General features: G+C 41.5%; 1 protein-coding gene across 1 annotated transcript in view; it reads left to right on the plus strand.

The window, feature by feature from the left end:
- The window catches only part of LOC124034577 (netrin-G2-like), a 70,387-nt gene that overhangs the window by 38,567 nt on the left and 11,558 nt on the right, over positions 1–20,262 (plus strand). Inside the window, exons 4-5 of the mRNA XM_046347955.1 lie at positions 9,465–9,637; positions 10,074–10,097. Coding sequence (XP_046203911.1) covers positions 9,465–9,637; positions 10,074–10,097 — 197 coding nt within the window. The remainder of the gene's footprint in view (positions 1–9,464; positions 9,638–10,073; positions 10,098–20,262) is intronic.

The raw sequence follows: 20,262 nt of genomic DNA on the forward strand, positions 1-20,262 counted from the left end.
ATTAGCATTTAGCGTAGCGCATTTGCATTTCCAGATGTCTAGATGGGACGCCTGCGTGTCAGGTAGGAGCAAGAGGTTAAGTACCTAGATTTTTTAATTTAACATTGTTATCAGGAAATATTCCAAAAGTACAGAAATCAATTCTTGTTCTGCCACTCCATAAGGACGGGGATAGTAGTGATCTTAATCATTATCTACCAATTTCAAGGCTTCCTTGTCTAGCTAAGATTCTTGAATCGTTGGTAAATGTACTGTTGTGGAAATTCTTACACAGGGACACTCGAAGTCAATCTTAAATGAATCATTGTTTATTGTCAGCATGCTGGAGATGTTCCAAGAAGCTTGATGAATATCTGTCAGGAGCTCTAATGGGGCAGTCCCGTTAGTTCCCTTGTATACTGACAAGTCATATTTGCATGAATTAGCTTATTCATAATGAATTAATAATTAATATTTGCTTCATTCATGTGACCGACCAATACCTCACAAGGCTTCTTCTCTCTAAGCTGAGACCTTGAAACTGAGATGTCTTTCGTTCTCCAAACAAGGTCTGGGCGTACTACCAAATTGCAGATACTGATAAGTGAGGATTCGTTCAATCAGTCACTTGCATGAAAACAGAAATTGGTTATTAGAACAGCACATGAATAGAACACAGAAATTAGTTATTAGAAAAGCACAAGTATAACATTTCCATCACAGCTCTTTGCTATTTTTTATTTTAGAAATGTATTTTGAATGTAAACTAATCAGGGTTTATGCCTGGGCATAGCACTAATACAGCAACCAGTTAATGATCTTGTCCATGCTTTAGACACTAAAATGAAATGTTCTGCTTTATTTGTGGACCTGTCAAAAGCTTTTGATACTGTTGATCAGGTTATTTTATTGAATAAGTTGTCCTCAATAGGCCTGAGCTCTGACACCTGTCCATGGTTTTATGATTATCTTAGTGATTGAACTCAGGCCATCATGATTGATGAATTTAAATCTGCTTTTTTTAAGTACATAAAGATGTACTGATACTATTATTGTAACGCTCGTCGTTGGAATGAGGTGAGGACCAAAGCGCAGCGTGGTAATCGTTCATCATTATATTTATTAAAAAGAGAACACTAAAGAGAATAACAAAAGGAGAGCAAAACTAAACAGTTCTGTAAGTTGACATACATATAACTGAAAACAATCACACACCCTACACAGGTGGGAAAAGGCTACCTAAGTATGATTCTCAATCAGAGACAACGAACGACACCTGTCTCTGATTGAGAACCATACCAGGCCAAACACAAAACCACAACATAGAAAAACAAACATAGACTACCCACCCAACTCACGCCCTGACCATACTAAAACAAAGACATAGCAAAAGAACTAAGGTCAGAACGTGACAGTACCCCCCCCAAAGGTGCGGACTCCGGCCGCAAAACCTGAACCTATTATATGGGAGAGTCTGGGTGGGCGTCTGTCCGCGGTGGCGGCTCTGGCGTGGGACGTGGACCCCACTCCACCATAGTCTTTGCACGCTTCTTTCCCTGCCTCAGTGGCGCCTTTAGAGCGGCGACCCTCGCCGCCGACCTCGGATTGGGGACCCTAGCAGCGGGCCCCGAATGGACGGAAGATTCCGGCAGCACCAGACGGGCGGGAGATTCCGGCAGCGCCAGACAGGCGGGAGACTTCAGCAGCTCCGGCGTGAAGGGTGACTACGACAGCGCTGGGCGACTCCGGCAGCTCCTGACTGACGGACGGCTCTGGCAGCTCCTGACTGGCGGGCGGCTCTGGCAGCTCAGGACAGACGGGAGGCTCTGGCAGCTCAGGACAGACGGGCGGCTCTGGCAGCTCAGGACAGACGGGCGGCTCTGGCAGCTCAGGACAGACGGGCGGCTCTGGCAGCTCAGGACAGACGGGCGGCTCTGGCAGCTCAGGACAGACGGGCGGCTCTGGCAGCTCAGGACAGACAGGCGGCTCTGGCAGCTCAGGACAGACGGCAGCTCTGGCAGCGCTGGACAGGAGGGAGACTCTGGCAGCGCTGGACAGGAGGGAGACTCTGGCAGCGCTGGACAGGAGGGAGACTCTGGCAGCGCTGGACAGGCGGGAGACTTCAGCGCACTGGAGGTCTCGAGCACCGATCCTGCACAACCTTACCTGGCTGGATAATCCCCGTAGCCAGGCCAGTGTGGTGAGGTGGAACAGACCGCACTGGGCTGTGCTGGCGAACCGGAGACACCGTGCGTAGGGCTGGTGCCATGCCAATATCTGTTCTGTGTCAAACTACTGTCAGATTTTATAGCTAAGCAGGAATCCCTTGCTGATTTAAAACTTCTGTTTAATAAGAGCAAAACCAAATACACGTTGTTTTTAAACTCTCGTAAGAATGTTTCAGATTGTCTACATGTTCACTCATTAGATGGTTCTCCAATTGAATGTGTTCCCGCATATAAATACTTTTACATTTCGATTTATATGGATTTGACATTTTAAAAATTATATAGATGAGCTGGTTAAGAAGTTAAGATTTAAAGTTGACTTTTTCTACAGAAACAGAGCGTGCCTTTCTCTAAGTAGTAGGAATCACATTCTCAGTCAACCTTTTTATTTGTTCTTGATTATGGTGATATTATTTAAGTGCAGCTGCTACTATTCTTAATCCCTTGGATGCCATCTACAGTACCATACGCTGTTTTGTTACAGGTCACAGTTTTGATACTCATTACTGCATCCCGTATCAAAAGGTTGGATGGACTTCGCTAAAAGACCCACAGATCTCTGCATTACTTCCTTCGTGTTTACAAGGCCCTACTTCATAAACTTCTGTCTTATCTAACTTTGCTGTTGAAGTATATACACCTGAGTTGCCTAACCTGTTCATAGGATTGGTTAAGTCTTGAGGTTCCTAAGGTCTCCACCGAGCTAGGTACAAAATACCAAATACATTTCATCTTGATGTTCTGGTGCCGTTTGGGAAATTTAAAGTATTGATTGGGGACTTATGTGTGGAGGAATGCTGTATTTCCAGGTGGTTTGTAATGTTTTATTTGTGCTTCCCATGACTGGACTTTTCTATTTTAATGTGTGTGTAAATATGCATATATACAGTATTTTGTGTATAATGTGTATAGTTATGTTGTATTATACAGGGCCCATTTGAAAAAGAGACCTAGGTCTCAATATGTCTTCCCTGTTAAAAAATATATAGAATGTACGGTCCTGTTTCTTCTTCCTCTCCAGATGGCCGGATGGGGGTTTGATCCTGGCCCAATAGCAGGGCCTGGCTGGCGCTGGCCCTTAACATGAGCTCATGAGCCCAGGCAGCGGGGGTGTTGCCCTGCAGCAGCCGGATATAGCTGCCCTGGTTCTGGGAAGGAAGGAGAGCATTTTCCTCCGAGAGCACAGGAGTGAGGCTCCTTCACAATCATAGCGGGGGTTTCTAAAGGCACTTTGAAAATCCAACGCACACATCCTCACACCTTGACAAAAGCATAATTTTCCGCACACTATTTTTGCGCTTGAAAATCTAACGTGGTCTCAGTAATGAATTACTGTGTGTGCGTGCGTGCTTGTGTGTGTACATGTGTTACTGTGTACATGTGTGTGTGACAGCCACTGCGTGAAGGCAGGATACTTCCTGAATGTAGAGCGTAGGGTGAGCAGAGCCATTAATATATAGTATACGGCTTGGTGTGAGGGTCTGTTCTCTATTCCGCAGCCACCCCCATGCTTCAGTGACTTCTCAAAGGAGAAGGGAAAACAATATGTTTTTGTCAAAGACAGAGCGACCTTGTCCATATTGTCCTTTACAGTGTAGCAAATGATTCATCCTGTCCTTGGCTCACTCTCCATGTTTAATCATGGGGCTTTACTGTCCACTTTGCACTTTTGTGAGGTGTCAATAATTTGTAATATTCATGTTGATGGTGATGCATACCAGTCTGCCTACTAGTGTGTGCACATTGCATAGTGTTTCACAGTCCATAACTAAGCACATTTAGAATATGCCAGCAGGCATTTATTCTGCCATCAGACAAGACAGATCTCTTTTGCATCAATGTTTTTTAGAGCTTGCACTTTCTCCTGGAAGCATTACAATCAGGGATAGGGCTTGGGTAGGGTCTCTGTCATTAAATAAGGCACAGTGGCTTTGTTACAGTAATAAGGGACCATCCAGTGGATGCAAATGTTCATGCAGTATTTGTAAGCATAAATGGTGGAGGAGGATGGAAAATGTCCCTATGAAAGCCAGCAATAGTTTGGGAAAGACTGAATTTATTCAATGTTTAGAGCTTTCTTGCAAAATAGTTGATGAGCAACTTCCATGAGCATGTTAAGGAGTGAATAAGATTATCTTTGTTCATAGATGTTTGGTGGGAGATCGCTAACTGCCCAAATAGTTCTGTAATTGATTAATAGTGTAGCTAAAGTGGAGGACCTAGTGATAAGCTGGAGCGCCAGGGGTTTTCACAGAAGGCACTGAGACAAAGTGGGCTGCTGATTTATTTGTAATGAAGAGGCACTTGATGGGAGTTCTGTCTCCAGGAGCCCTGGGATGAAAAAGCCCTGCGATTGTCGCCAAGTTATTAATTATGGCTTACAGGTCTCAAGAGGGTGGGAGAAACTCCAACAGTTTCCAGAGGGGCTTTTGAAAACAGACTTAATTGAAGTCAATCGGTTTGGAATGAAACCAGGCTGTCTGTCAATTATCCTCCTCATTGTGTTCAGTTTGAAATGAGAAAGAGCCACATCTTCACATGATCCACCCTTGTATCCATCATTACCAGGAGGAAAGTATATCTAACCTTTAATTAAAAACCTCTACGGGATCGGTGTCCCTATACCGGGACGGTTGATGCTAACGTGCGCTAATTTGACTAATTTGTTATTTTTATTAGGATCTCCATTAGCTAACACCATAACGCTAGCTAATCTTCCTGGGGTCCAACCAAGACATTACAAAGAACCACAAATCAAGACTTCACAAACATTCAACAAGTAGACAATACAGACAATTAAAATACCTGACAGGAAACACATTTAACATTCAGTTGATGCTTTCTATTTCCTGTCCAGTGATATGGTCTATCGCATTATCTGTTATTTTAGTTTTTTCTTGAAGGTGGATTTACTTTTTGCCTGAGAAATATGGATTGGTAAATAGTTCCATTCAGCTATGGCTCTATATAAATCTGTAGATTTATAGTGATTTGTCCTTGCCTGTCTGTTTTGGTGGTTATCGTGTTGCTCGGATGTACTAACTGGCCAGAAAAAAAAACGTTGTTTTCTAAAAAAATATATAACATTCCTAAAACAAAATCTGAAGACTGGATAGTAATTTGTTTTCAACGTGAAACCATGAGAGATTCTGATGCATTTGGATAATATTCATACAGATAGAGTAATGAAGAGCTAATCTGGCAGCCCTGTTTTGAGCCATTTGGAGTTTTTTTTATCTTTCTTTGCTGCAGATGACAATATAACTGGACAGTGTGATAGGACAAGGGATTTAATCACCTGATTCAGAGTCATAGATGTTACATACTCTGAACATTTTCTTGTAACAGCAATTCCCTTACCCATCTTAATAATACTAGTGTCTATGTATTCTGACCATGATTAAGCTGCGTCAAACATGACGCCCAGTAGTTTAGTTTTTTCACTTGCTCTACATGAGTTCTATTCATCAGCAAATTCAATTGGGGATCATCAGCAAGCATATATCTTGAACCAAAGACAATACATTTAGTTTTAGAAATGTTCAAAACCAATTTGTTCATATCAACCCACTCAGACACCATTCTTAGTTCACTGCTCAGTACATATGTTAGCTCATTACATTCTGATGCTAGAGTCATCAGCATACATGACCACTCTTGCTTTATTCATTACTGAATGTAAATCATCAGTAAAGATAGAGTAGAGAAGTGGGCCTAGGAAAGCTTCCTTGAGGAACACCACAGTGTATATATTTACTGTTTGAAAAGCTACCATTAAAGAACACTTTTTGCCATCTCCAGGATAGATAGCTTTCTGTCCAGGATAGAGCTGCAGACTTAAAACCATAACATTTGAGTTTACCTAGTAACAGTTCATGATCAATTACATCGAAAGCAGCACTGAAATCTAGCAACAGTACACCAACTAACTTCCTGTCATCCATACTCTTTAACCAATCATCTGTCGTTTATGCTAAGACCGTACTCGTAGAATGCCCTTTGTATGCATGATGGAAACCCATGATCAGAATGACATTGTAAGTAACAGCAAACTTTCCAGGACATAGACATGTCTTAAATGGGCAGAAAACTTAAATTCTTGTTAATCTATCTACGCGGCCCAATTTACAGTAGCTCTTTCAGTGAACAAAATACTGTTTGAGGAGAGTGCACAACAAAAGATAACTTATCACAGCAACTGGTTTGATACATTGACCTCCGAAGGTAAATAATGTACTTTTCAGTAATACATTCAGCATTCTTGCTCTGATTTGTCCTCCTGAGAGTCCAAGAGATAAAAATTTAGCATAGTTTTGTTTGATAAAATAAATGTTATATTCAAATGTAGGAACTGGGTTCAACAGTTTGAACCCCTGTTTCTGGCTCCATACCTACCCCGCCCGGCCATCTAGATGTGTGAAAATTTGTGTATAAGCTAATGATCCATCATGTATGACATTCCTGGGAGTGTGTAAACTTAAATTTTGTATTAACATATCAGTTTTGTATGTTCTCTATTGTTATGTACTTGAATATGTATCAATTGACCAATTCGGCGCTTTGGATAAAAGCGTCTGCTAAATGGCATATATTATTATTATTATTATTATTATTTGTGCAGACTTGATACAAAATACTGTACAGTATTGCAACTCTTCACTGGATCAATCTGAAACTTTGCACACACACTGCTGCCATCTAGTGTCCAGAATCTAAATTGCACCTAAACTGAAACATTATATTATGGCCTTTCTCTTGCATTTCCAAGATAATGGAACAGAAAAAAATACAAAATCGCATGTTTGTTTTTTGTTGTATGATCTTTTACCAGATCAAATGTGTTATTCTCCTTCATTCATTTCTAATTTCCACAAACTTCAAAGTTTATCCTTTCAAATGGTATATATAATATGCATATCCTTGCTTCAGGTCCTGAGCTACAGGCAGTTAAATTTGGGTATGTCATTTTATGCGAATGTTGAAGACAGTGTGATGACATATTCACTGATTAAAACGCACCCGAAAAGGTCCAAGCACCACCCTCCTTTTGAAGCTTCCAGTCTGTTATTCGAACTCAATCAGCATTACAGAGTGATCTCCAGCCTTGTCCTCGTCAACACTCACACCTGTGTTAACGAGAGAATCACTGACATGATGTCAGCTGGTCCTTTTGTGGCAGGCCTGAAATGCAGTGGAAATGTTTTTTGGGGGATACGGTTAATTTGCATGGCAAATAGGGACTTTGCAATGAATTGCAATTCATCTGATCACTCTTCACAACATTCTGGAGTACATGCAAATTGCCATCATATAAACTGAGGCAGTAGACTGTGAAAATTAATATTTGTCTCATTCTCAAAACTTTTGGCCACGACTGTACATCTTCATGGTATCAAAGTGGCAGTTTTTGGATATGCTAAGTACCAAATAACAAATTCTGATTCTACTGTATTTTCACCCAGAATTGATTGAGAAGATCCAGAATAAATGTTTTGTATGCCTATAACAGTATGGTTTGTTGTTGGACAATGTTGACACAATGTTGTTGTGTTTGCTGGACATCTACAGACAAAGAGCAATCCTTTGGAGAGTTCAGGAAGTTCACTGTAATCTCAATCAGGTTTTTCAATGGAAGTCTAGCTAGCTATAGGGCACAGTAAGTGTAGATCAGAGGAGATGAGTAGGCAAAGAGAAGCGAGGAGACGAGATATCTGCGACCTAAGAATAGTAAACCACCCTTTACTGGCTCAAACTGCCAACCAATCAGCCTGTTACCGACAGAAGCAGCACGGCTGGCCCTTAAATGTTCATGGAGAGCTAACATCATTAATAACATGTATCTCAATCTTTCCTGCATCACTACTTGTCTTGCGGTTTAAACTACTAGCACACTGCTCAGACACCCATGCATAACCCACAAGACATGCCACCAGAGGTCTCTCCACAGTCCCAAAGTCCAGACCATGGGGAACGCACAGCACTTACACAGAGCCATGGCTATATGTAACTCTATTCCACATCAAGTAACTCATGTAAGCAGTAAAATCAGAGACCAAAAAAACATATAAAACTACACCTTATGGAACAGTGCATCCTGTGAAGAGGCACACACACAGTCACAGACACATGCACTCTACACATGGTAATATTGTTATATTGCTGTATTATGGATGTTGTCTTGTAGAGATGTTGTTGTAGAGTAGTGTGTAATAATGTGTTGTATTGTAGATATGCTGTGGTAGAGTAGTGTGTAATAATGTGTTGTATTGTAGATATGTTGTGGTAGAGTAGTGTGTTATAATGTGTTGTATTGTAGATATGTTGTGGTAGAGTAGTGTGTAATAATGTGTTGTATTGTAGAGATGTTGTGGTTGAGTAGTGTGTAATAATGTGTTATGTGATGTACTGTTTTATTTTGTATGTAATTGCCTTAATCTTGTTTGGAACACAGGAAGAGTCGCTGCTGCAGGGCAGCAGCTAATGGTGAACCGTAATAAAATACAAAAATACAAATCCTTTTGGAGGTGTGGAGGTCCGTCCTATGAATATTTCATGCAAATGAAGGGTGGTCGGCTCACCAGAGTGGAACACTTTATATTGGAAGTGACTCCCTCATCTGATTATTATTGTTATTCAAATATCACCATTACCATGCTATCCTGCTTGCCACCTCTCTCGCCATCTCAATCTTACCCATTCAAAAAATGATTTGGATGTAAATGGCCTAGTAATTTCTCGAGATCAGGAAATGTTGTTTGACCTGATACTTTTTATTTTCTTATCTATTTATTTGATTCTGTTTCCCTGAAAGATTTAGCTCTTGCCACTTATAAAACATGCAAATGCATACTGCTGATTGTCAATCACGATCTTCAAGAACGTTTTATCTCTTGTTCTCTCTCTCTCTCTCTCTCTCTCTCTCTCTCTCTCTCTCTCTCTCTCTCTCTCTCTCTCTCTCTCTCTCTCTCTCTCTCTCTCTCTCTCTCTCTCCCTCCCTCTCTCTCTCTCGTCATACTCATCTTTGAGCCCACAATAAATTAACAATGTGCTATAAATCTTACTCTTTAGGCTTACTCTTTAACACCACAATTTATCCAGGAATGTAATTTATAAAAAATAATATTGATCAAAAACTGTGTCACCAACCCGCAAGGTGTACTTGATCATGCATGATTAGCACAGGAGTTGTTCAAGTGAGGCCATCACAGTGTTGTGGATTGATGTTGCCTCTACCCCCCCCCCCCCATCTTGCCATAGGTGTAAGTGTAACCTCCATGCTGGCCAGTGCACCTTTCGGGAGGGCAGCCTGCAGTGTGACTGTGAGCACAATACGACGGGCCAGGACTGCACTCGCTGTGAGAGGGGCTTCAAAGCCAAGTCATGGAAACCTGGATCCTACCTACCCACCCCCAACGGATCCCCCAATACCTGTACGTAGCTGACAGCTGTACACTTCAAACATCATATTATACCAAAAATACTGTACCAGGCACGTTACTTGATGGATGAAGTAATGGCTGAAAAGTTATTTGCTCTATACAGCCACAGAGTGGTGCAGCCGAAGCTGTCACATTTCACAAGAGAGAAGTCCTTTTTCTTGAGGAATTCTACAGATGTACACTGACACTGTATGCAGAAGCACCCTTTCTTTACTCACAAACTACAGCGGGAAAGGGGGCTTGCCGCTTCCAATGACAGATTTGGTGCCTGATGTTCTGTACATTAAGCACTGAAAGCTGAAAAGCCTTCATCTCTTTAAAAATAAAAATATATAAATAAAGACACTTATTCTCAAAAATAAATGAGTAAATCTCCATTTGTTTCTCTCACTCTCTCTCTTTCTCTGTCTGTCTGTCTGTCTGTCAGGTGAGGCTGCTGGGACTCTTGGCAGTAAGTAACAATCCTAATCAAATGGGATAGAGCTTGTTATCGTTTCTTTTTCATTCTCTGTTCGTATGCCATACTTTAAAAAAAAATCATATTTATTGTCTATCATTTATGTCCCTCCACTCTGGTGTTGTGGTGGGTCCCTTCATGGTAATCATGATGATCACACTCCCAACACATTTTTCCACAGTTTTATATCCCTCAGTGCCGGTCTATAATTCAAATTGGGGGAGGGGCTTCAAAGTGTTTCAGTGTAACAGGTTTTGTAGATGAGGGCTAGCCAAGGACATGGTGTGAGAGGGACTGTGAGTGCATGTGGGTTCTGTGCAGACCTAACGATGTAAGATCTTAATTTAAACCAGTTTGCCACAGCAGGACAATAATGCTGCAGCAACAGGAAATGTAAATTATTATATGGATCATAATTAATGGACATTTTTGTAGGGGTTGATACATTTTTTGTAAGGGAAAATCAAGTCTGAAATTTCAAAGTGGAAATTTATCTTCAGAAGCCTTTTTAAACCTCAGATGCACTATACGTTTTATATTTCCTGTGTTGCAGGAAAGTTTTTCCAAATTAAGATCGTACATCTGCATAAGAGATGCTGTACAGCCACAGCTGTGGTGGAATAACCATATTGTGAAAGCAAGGTGTTCTCATCAACGGCCAAACAAGTGATGGCTCTATACATGTGTCTGTGGCAAGCAGAATCACATAATGGGTTATTTGATGGTATATCCATGATCCAGATATTCCCATGTTAGTGCATTTGTTGATATAATTTGATTTTCTCTCTACCTTCTTGGTGTTGTGCCCTCTCAGCCCCCACAACAGTCCAGCCCCCGCCAACAACCACACCTGTGTTGGCAACTACAGCTAATCCACCCACAGACCAACTGCCCACATTTACCACTAGTATAGAAGGTGGGAGAGCAACTATGGTTGGAGTATCTGACAGCCAGGCAGAGTGCCTGTCTAAAAGGAACATAGGCTGCATCCGAAATGGCACCCTATTCCCTATATTGCCTATATAGTGCACTACTACTACAGAACCATATGGGCCCTGGTAAAAAGTAGTGCACTATGGGCCCGATTCAGACTTAGGAAATGTACGCCTTTTCTACGCACTTCTCAGAAGTTGGTATTCAGACGTACCTTTTGTAGCTGCGTAACAGGATTTGCAGGCGTGGTTCCCTTGCGTGCTCTGAATGAATTTAATTAAACTGCTGAAAACCTCCCAATATAATTTCTAGTGGAGTTTTTATTCAATAAGGTTTTCAGTACATTTATCTAAATCCATCCATTTAATACGGGGTAGTCTACCTTAGTTAGAAAATATACAGGAAAACATTTCAGAATATTACGGATCAATAAGAGGAAACCATGTAGCACTAAATGCATATTCCTCCCCTTTCAGCACCAATTGGTACATTTCTAAATATTATTATTATTATTATTATTTATAAAATCATATTTATATTATTTAGGGTTGGCAAAATATTTATGAATTAAAAATAAATACATTTGGAGAGCCTTTATGCTCTAAATAAAAAATACAGTGGTTTGATTCATCCTGAAAGCTGCCATATTCAATTGTTCAGTCCATTAATTATTGGTCGGGGAGAAAGCATACAATAGGGGTTGAATGGTAGTCCTATAAATCTACCCTAATAATCCTCACTAATCATGGAACTGTGATGACAACGGTCCAGTCGTTGTGAGCCGTGCACCAGGATCCATGTTTAAACTGCTATGTATGGTCTGCGTTCCATAATGACTCAAATAGGTTAGAATGTTTCATATTATTGCACAACTTGTAATATGTTAGCCACTATTGCTAGCGATCCTCAGGAACAACCACACAAACGTGACAGAGGAAAGAAAGGTAAACTAACCATGTAATAGAATGATGCAAAATGTAAGGAAACTAACACTAAAGTCAGTGACAGTTATAAATGTACGTTGGTATAACTGACGGTGGCTACCGATAACGGCTAGTATTTTGGTGCTACACTGTCATTTGCGATAGGCTACAGAAGCCTATTGCTTGGGTCTCCACATTTCACATTTGATCAATTATAAGGCCAGCATTTTATAAACTTCACTGTGGAAATGGTGACATGTTGATATGCTTCAGTTTGCCACCATGTGACTGGTTTCACATTAATCTCCAGTGATCATATGGTCAAATAAGATCTAAAACAATTGTCACTAAATTTTCAATCCCCTTATCCAAACAGATGACTAATTTACCTAGGTCTTATTAATAGCTCTTATCAATTTGTAAAATACAGTGCATGGAGAAGGGTGTTATTTCTATCAGAAAAAATAATGTAGATGATGTTCCACTTGGAACCAACAGGTTGCTCGACCTTATTCATAATTCCATCGTGTGTAAAGGTGGTGGAGCTGTGAGGGAATTTAAGTCAAGGTCAGAATACGGTGTATCTGTAGACACACTTTCATTTCTTTGATCTCCTCCCCCAACGAATAGTGAGGTGAGTAGCATGCTATTCTCATGCTTGTTCAAGATCAGACTACTCGTTGAGAGAAAATCGCATTAAAAAAGCAATTACGTTCCATTTAAGCACACTTATTATAACTCGGGTATATGACAGACACAAGGTGCCATTTCAGACGCAGACAGCCTGAGAGCTCATCAACCTCCTACCTCCTATTGACTTTTAAACCAGAGTACATTTACTAAAGCAGCACATACAGTAGAATGTGTCCCCGGTGCATTCCTGATGACCAGGAAATGTGTAGTACTGCAAAGCTGAAAGGGAAGTATACTATAGTGTTGACGTAGCACAAAGGCAAAGGAGAAGAGAGGAGTTGATGAATCTTGGTCATTTAGTTTGTAGTAGTAAAGTGGCTGGTTGAGTATGAGTGTTGTATAGCTCACGCATAGTTTTTACCAACCCCACTACAGTAGTCTGTGATGCATAGCATACTGGAAAGAATAGGACATATTCATATCTGCATGTGTGTTGTGTTATCAGAGGAGTAAAGATGTCGTTATTTGTAATAAATCATTTCTGTGCGTGTCTGTATGTGTGTGTTTGTGTGTGATGGTTTGCATTCATGCACATTTCTGTGCGTGTCTGTATGTGTGTGTTTGTGTGTGATGGTTTGCATTCATGCACATTTCTGTGCGTGTCTGTATGTGTGTGTTTGTGTGTGATGGTTTGCATTCATGCACATTTCTGTTTTGTATTTGCATGCATTCTTTTCTGTGTGTGCGTGTGAGAGAGAATTTGTGCTGAATTATACTTCCATAGAACTGGATCTCCCGTAATGTCAGGCTGGACACAGGCCTAGTGATTTCTGATGATGTGCGTGTGCGTGCGCGTGCGAGTGCATGCGGCTCAGTAGATTGGAACCACCTCATGGCTCTGTCTACTGCCGGGAAGAGACAAAATCTCACAGGCGCTGAGTGTGAGAGTTTTTACAGCGTGTGTTCCCTGTCAGTAGTGACTTCAAAACCTCACAAGTGAAAATGTAAAATTCCACAATACACGTGCCCAGAGGAAATCTTTTAGTTTAGCTGTCTGAAAATAGAGAAATTCTAGGCTAGTTTGTAGAGTGTAGTAAAGTCTAAGGACAATCCCCCTGGGAACAGCATAGGACAGGATACTGAACTGTGATTAGGTCAGCCACTGTCCATTGGGAAAGTGATATGGTGTTAACAGTGGAGAAGTCCAGGGTCAGTTGTCCATTTAGCTTTCACTGAAAGGGGTCTTTCTAATGTTCAAGGACTCATAGTTGTACTATGAGATGTTTAAAATGTTCATGATAGCTTGAACTATTCTAAGCTCATGGGAGGAAATTAGTCATTTTTTTATTTCATAATTGGAAACCTATAGACACATACATTAACGCAGAGGTACCGGGACTAAAGCCCAGGCCAGTGGGGGGCCGAAGAGGCCGGAAAACAAAAAATGTAAAGGATATATATTTCTATTGTTGGTTGCGGCTGTTGGTTTGCCTTTTGCAGATTTAAAAATACAATTACTGGAAAAACACACAGTTTGGTGTTTTGGGACTATAAACAAAAACAAAGCCTTGGGGTCCAAAGATTTCTTAATCCGGCCCTGGTCATGTCTCCCCCCATCTGTCCTGATGAATTATGGAATATGCTCAATATCAATACTCAAGAGAAAAGGTAATCCATATTTATTTTTAAGCACCTTGCTCTGATACCTTTCTCTGTGGTGACACAAATCAAATCAAACTGTATTCGTCACATGCGCCTATTACAACAAGTGTAGACTTTACCGTGAAATGCTTACTTACAAGCCCTTAACCAACAGTGCAGTTCAAGAAGAAGAACATATTTACCAAGTAGACTAAAATAAAAAGTAATAATAAAAAGGAACACAATAATAATAACGAGGCTATATACAGGGGGCACTGGTACCGAGTCAGAGTGCAGGGGTACAGGCTAGTTGAGGTAATCTGTACATGTAGGTGGGGTGACTATGCATAGGTAATAAACAAACAGTGAGTAGCAGCAGTGTACAAGAGGGGGGTGGGGTATGTCAATGTAAATTGTCCTTTGGCAATTTTTATGAATTGTTCAGCAGTCTAATGGCTTGGGGGTAGAAGCTGTTGAGGAGCCTTTTGTTTGTTCCTAGACTTGGCGCTCCGGTGCCACTTGCCATGCAGTAGCAGAGAAAACAGTCTGGAGTCTCTGACATTTTATGGGCTTTCCTCTGACACCGCCTATTATATAGGTCCTGGATGGCAGGAAGCTTGGTCCCAGTGATGTACTGGGCCGTTCGCACTACCCTCTGTATCGACTTACGGTCAGTTGCCGAGCAGTTGCCATACCAGGCGGGGATGCAACCGGTCAGGATGCTCTCAATGGTGCAGCTGTAGAATCTTTGGAGGATCTGGGGGCCTATGCCAAGTCTTTACAGTCTCCTGAGGGGGAAAAGGTTTTGTTGTACCCTCTTAATGACTGTCTTGGTATGTTTGGACCATGATAGTTTGTGGTGATGTGAACAGCAAGGAACTTGAAACTCCCGACCCGCTCCACTACAGCACCGTCAATGTATTGGGGGCCTGTTCGGCCCGCCTTTTCCTGTAGTCCACGATCATCTCCTTTGTCTTGCTTACATTGAGGGAGAGGTTGTTGTCTTGGCACCACACTGCCAGTTCTCTGACCTCCTCCCTATAGGCTGTCTCTATGTTGTCGGTGATCAGGCCTACCACTGTTGTGTCGTCAGCAAACTTAATGATGGTGTTGGAGTCATGTTTGGCCGCGCAGTCGTGGGTGAACAGGGAATACAGGAGTGGACTAAGTACACACCCCTGAGGGGACCCCTACTCTTACCACCTGGGGGCAGCCCATCAGGCAGTCCAGGATCCAGTTGCAATTGGTGTGAGTCTAGGGTGTCCGGTAGGATGATGTTGATGTGAGCCATGACCAGTCTCTCAAAGCACTTCATGGCTACCGACATGAGTGCCATGGGGCGGTAATAATTTAGGCAGGTTACCTTCGCTTCCTTGGGCACAGGGACTATGGCTTCACTTCCTTGGGCACAAGGACTATGGTGGTCTGCTTGAAACATGTAGCCATTACAGACTCTGTCAAGGAGAGGTTGAAAATGTCAGTGAAGACACTTGACAGTTGGTCTGCGCATGCTTTGAGGCCCAGCGGCTTTGTGAATGTTGACCTGTTTAAAGGTTTTGTTCACATCGGCTACCGAGATCGTTATCACACAGTCATCCAGAACAGCTGGTGCTCTTGTGCATGCTTCAGTGTTGCTTGCCTCGAAGCAAACATTAAAGGCATTTAGCTCATCTGGTGGGCTCACGTCACTGGGCAGCTCATGTCTGGGTTTCCCTTTGTAGTCAGTAATAGTTTTCAAGCCCTGCCACATCCGACGAGCGTCAGAGCTGGTGTAGTAGGATTCAATCTTAATCCTGTATTGACGCTGTTTGCTTGCTTGATGGTTCGTCTGAGGGAATAGCGGGATTTCTTATAAGCGCCCGGATTAGTCTCCCGCTCCTTGAAAGTGGCAGCTCTAGCCTTTATGCACTTATTGATGAAGCCGATGACTGAGGTGGTGTATTCCTCAATGCCATTGGACATATACCAGTCTGTGCCTGCAAAACAGTCCTGTAGTGGAGCATCTGCATCATAACACCACTTCCATATTGAGCGAGTCACTGGTACTTCCTGCTTTAGTTTTTGCTTGTAAGCAGGAATCAGGAGGATAGAATTGTGGTCAGATTTGCCAAATGGAGGACGGGGTAGAGTTTTGTTTGCATCTCTGTGTGTGGAGTAAAGGTGGTCTAGGATTTATCTTCTTCTTCCCTGGTTGCACAAGTGACATGCTGGTAAAAATTTGGTAAAACGTATTTAAGTTTGCCTGCATTAAAGTTCCCAGGCCACTAGGAGCGCCGCTTCTGGATGAGCATTATCTATTTTGCTTATGGCCTTATAGGAGTTGGTTGAGAGCTGTCTTAGCGCAAGCTTCGCTTTGTGGTGGTAAATAGATGGGTATGAATAATAAAGATGAGAACTCTCTTGGTAGATAGTGTGGTCTACAGCTTATCATAAGGTACTCTACCTCAGGCGTGCAATACCTTGAGACTTCTTTAATATTAGACATTGCGCACCAGCTGTTATTGACAAATAGACACACACCCCCGCCCCTCGTCTTACCAGAGGTAGCATCACTGTTCTGCCGGTGCATGGACAATCCAGCCAGCTCCATATTGTTCATTTCTTCGTTCAGCCACGTTGCGGTGAAACATAAGATGTTACAGTTTCACGCAAAAGGCGTGGATCTGGGTGAAAGCAAGATATCCTTCTCGTCAGACTCGTTAAAGGAAAACGATTCTTCCAGTCCGCGGTGAGTAATCGCTTTTCTGATGTCCAGAAGTTATTTTCAGTCATAAGAGACAGTAGCAGCAACATTATGTACACAATAAGTTAAAGGATCAGAGGGAGATTTCATATGGTTTGAGCCAGTTTGCTAAAGCAGAAAACGTATCCTGCAACAACAGGAAATGTGGATTATTATGTGGATTATAATGGACATATTTTGTAGAGGTTGATAAATAGACTACAAGTTTGCATTTCCTGCTGTGCAGGAAAATTATCAGCAACAAAATAGTGATCAAATTAAAAGACTACATCTGTACCCAGTAGACGATTATGAATTTGCTCAAAATTAATGGCATGAGAGTAGATTCTACTCTACATCCACCTAAGATGCTTGGCAGTCATCATTTTTTCTCCAAATTAATTCGACATGCTTGTTCATTAGACAATTCTCACTTGTTTGTTAAAGTACAAAGGCAGCGTTTTCTTGACTTGGAGGGCTGATCTATGAACAGTTTGGATTAATTGTATTATAAAATCTAGAGTCAATTGCGTGTAAGTAACATAATAAAAAAAGTCCCCGTTAAAATCTGTCAGTTTGAACTAGAGAGACCTGCATCCGCCAAAATCTCACTTCCGCATCTGCGGTGAATGGTGGCAGAGCTAGAGGTGTTTTGTCATTCCCTGTGACATCCCGAAAATCCGACCTTCTCATGAAAACGTATGTAGCGTCCGAATGGTTTCACCTACAAACTATTATGACCATTCTATGGAAAGGGGAGGCTCTCACGATGTGGGTATCCGTTTTCCACAAGTGTCACGGGAGTCGTCTGAAGGTAACCGGAATCAGTTTTAAAGGATGAAGGTGTCACGTCCTGATCTGTTTCACCTGTCCGTGTGCTTGTCTCCACCCCCCTCCAGGTGTGGCCCATCTTCCCCACTTATTCCCTGGGTATTTATACTTTTCCCTAGTCTCTCTTCTCGCCCTTATGGTTTTGACCATTGCCTGTCCTAACTCTGAGCCAGCCTGCCTGACCTCTCTGCCTGCCCCTGAGCCTTCCTGCCGTCTGGTGCCTTTGCCCCTACTCTGGATTATCGACCCCTGCCTGCCTTGACCTGTCGTTTCCCTGCCCCTGTTGTTGTAATAAACATTGTTTCTTCAACACAGTCTGCACTTGGGTCTTACCTGGGTCTTACCTGAAACGTGATAGAAGTAGTTTTGTGCCTACCCAAAAAAGGGTTTAAATATGTGTAAAAAAATATACAGTATGTATGTGTGTATATCACTTAGAAATGTCCTTGTTTTTGAAAGAAAAATAATAATTTGTCCTTTAAAATAACATCAAATTGATCAGAAATGCGGTGTAGACATTGTTCATGTTGTAAATGACTATTGTAGCTGGAAACTGCATTTTTTTTCATGGAATATCTGCATAGGGGTACAGAGGCCCATTATCAGCAACCATCACTCATGTGTTCCAATGCCACGTTGTGTGAGCTAATCCAAGTGTATCATTTTAAAAGGCTAATTGAATAGAAAACCCTTTTACAATTATGTTAGCACAGCTGAAAACTGTTGTACTGATTAAAGAAGCAATAAAACTGGCCTTCTTTAGACTAGTTGAGTATCTCTGGAGCATCGGCATTTCTGGGTTCGATTACAAGCTCAAAATGGCCAGAAACAAAGAACTTTCTTCTGACACTTGTCAGTCTATACTTGTTCTGAGACATGAAGACTATTCCATGTGAGAAATTGCCAAGAAACTGAAGATCTTGTACAACGCTGTGTACTTCTCCCTTCACAGAACAGCGCAAACTGGCACTAACCACAATAGAAAGAGGAGTGGTAGGCACAACTGAGCAAAAGGATAAGTACATTCAGAGTGTCTAGTTTGAGAAACAGACGCCTCACAAGTCCTCAACTGGCAGCTTCATTAAATAGTACCCGTAAAACACCAGTCTCAACGTCAACAGTGAAGGGGCGACTCCGGGATGCTGGCCTTCTAGGCAGAGTTCCTCTGTCCAGTGTCTGTGTTCTTTTGCCAATCTTAATCTTTTCTTTTTATTGGCCAGTCTGAGATATGGCTTTTTCTTTGCAACTCTGCCTCGAAGGCCAGCACCCCAGAGTCGCCTATTCACTGTTGACGTTGAGACTTTGAAAATGATAAACTTGGATTAGCTATCACAACGTGCCATTGGAACACAGGAGTGATGGTTGCTGATAATGGGCCTCTGCATGTCTACGTAGGTATTCCATAAAGAATCTGCCATTTCCAGCTACAATAGTTATTTACAACATTAACAATGTCTACACGGTATTTCTGATGAATTTGATGTTATTTTAAAAACAAGGACATTTCTAAGTGGCTCCAAACTGTTGAACGGTAGTGTAAATATATTTCCTGAGATGTCTTCCTAGATCTCCTAGATATAAGACAAACACTTCAAAACCTTGTTTCTTATTATTTATTTTTTGACTATTATGAATGTTTTATTCAAAGCGTTTCTCTGGGGTATAATAGTAAAGGCCAAATTCAATATATATATTTTATACCTAAAGGGGCCCTAAAATTTTAGTCAAATAGCTGAATGATCCATAGTATGACCACCCCCAACGGCTTAGACTTTTAAGAAATAATGAATAAGATTATGAACAGTGGAGGTCCTGATCCTAGATCAGCAGTCCTGCTCTGAGACGCTTTGTGAATAGAGATCTTGGTGGGGTTCCTATCAATTCCAGGTGTGTAGTCAGTCCCAACCATAGGATTAAAGGTGATTAAAGATTGGGTATAACAGAGGATGGCTGTATCATTATATATCATATTAATTCCACACATGATCCCTGTATCACAGCGGCGTTGTTCTCCAAGGTGAGATTCCTCACGATGACAGAATCTTTCCCTGTCTCCGGGAGGGAGAAAGGTTGGAATGATGGAGGGATGAGTGATGAATATTTATATCCCTCCATTCTCACCACAAATAGTGCATACTGTACAATACATTCCCCACCAAGGACAATCTTTTTAGATATTAATACTATAAAACAATCACAAGACGGTTGTGATAGGATTTACTATACAATACAGTGCCTTTTGGAAAGTATTCAGACCCCTTGACTTTTCCCACATTTTGTTACGTTACAGCCTTATTCTAAAACTACACAGAATACCCCATAATGACAAAGCAAAAACAGGTTTTTAGAAATGTTTACTAATTTATTAAAAATTAAAAAACGATAATATAACATTTACATAAGTATTCAGACCATTTACTCAGTACTTTGTTGAAGCACATTTGGCAGCGATTACAGCATTGAGTCTCCTTGTCTC

The sequence above is a fragment of the Oncorhynchus gorbuscha genome, linkage group LG04 (genome assembly GCF_021184085.1).
Source record: "Oncorhynchus gorbuscha isolate QuinsamMale2020 ecotype Even-year linkage group LG04, OgorEven_v1.0, whole genome shotgun sequence".
Lineage (NCBI taxonomy): Eukaryota > Metazoa > Chordata > Actinopteri > Salmoniformes > Salmonidae > Oncorhynchus > Oncorhynchus gorbuscha.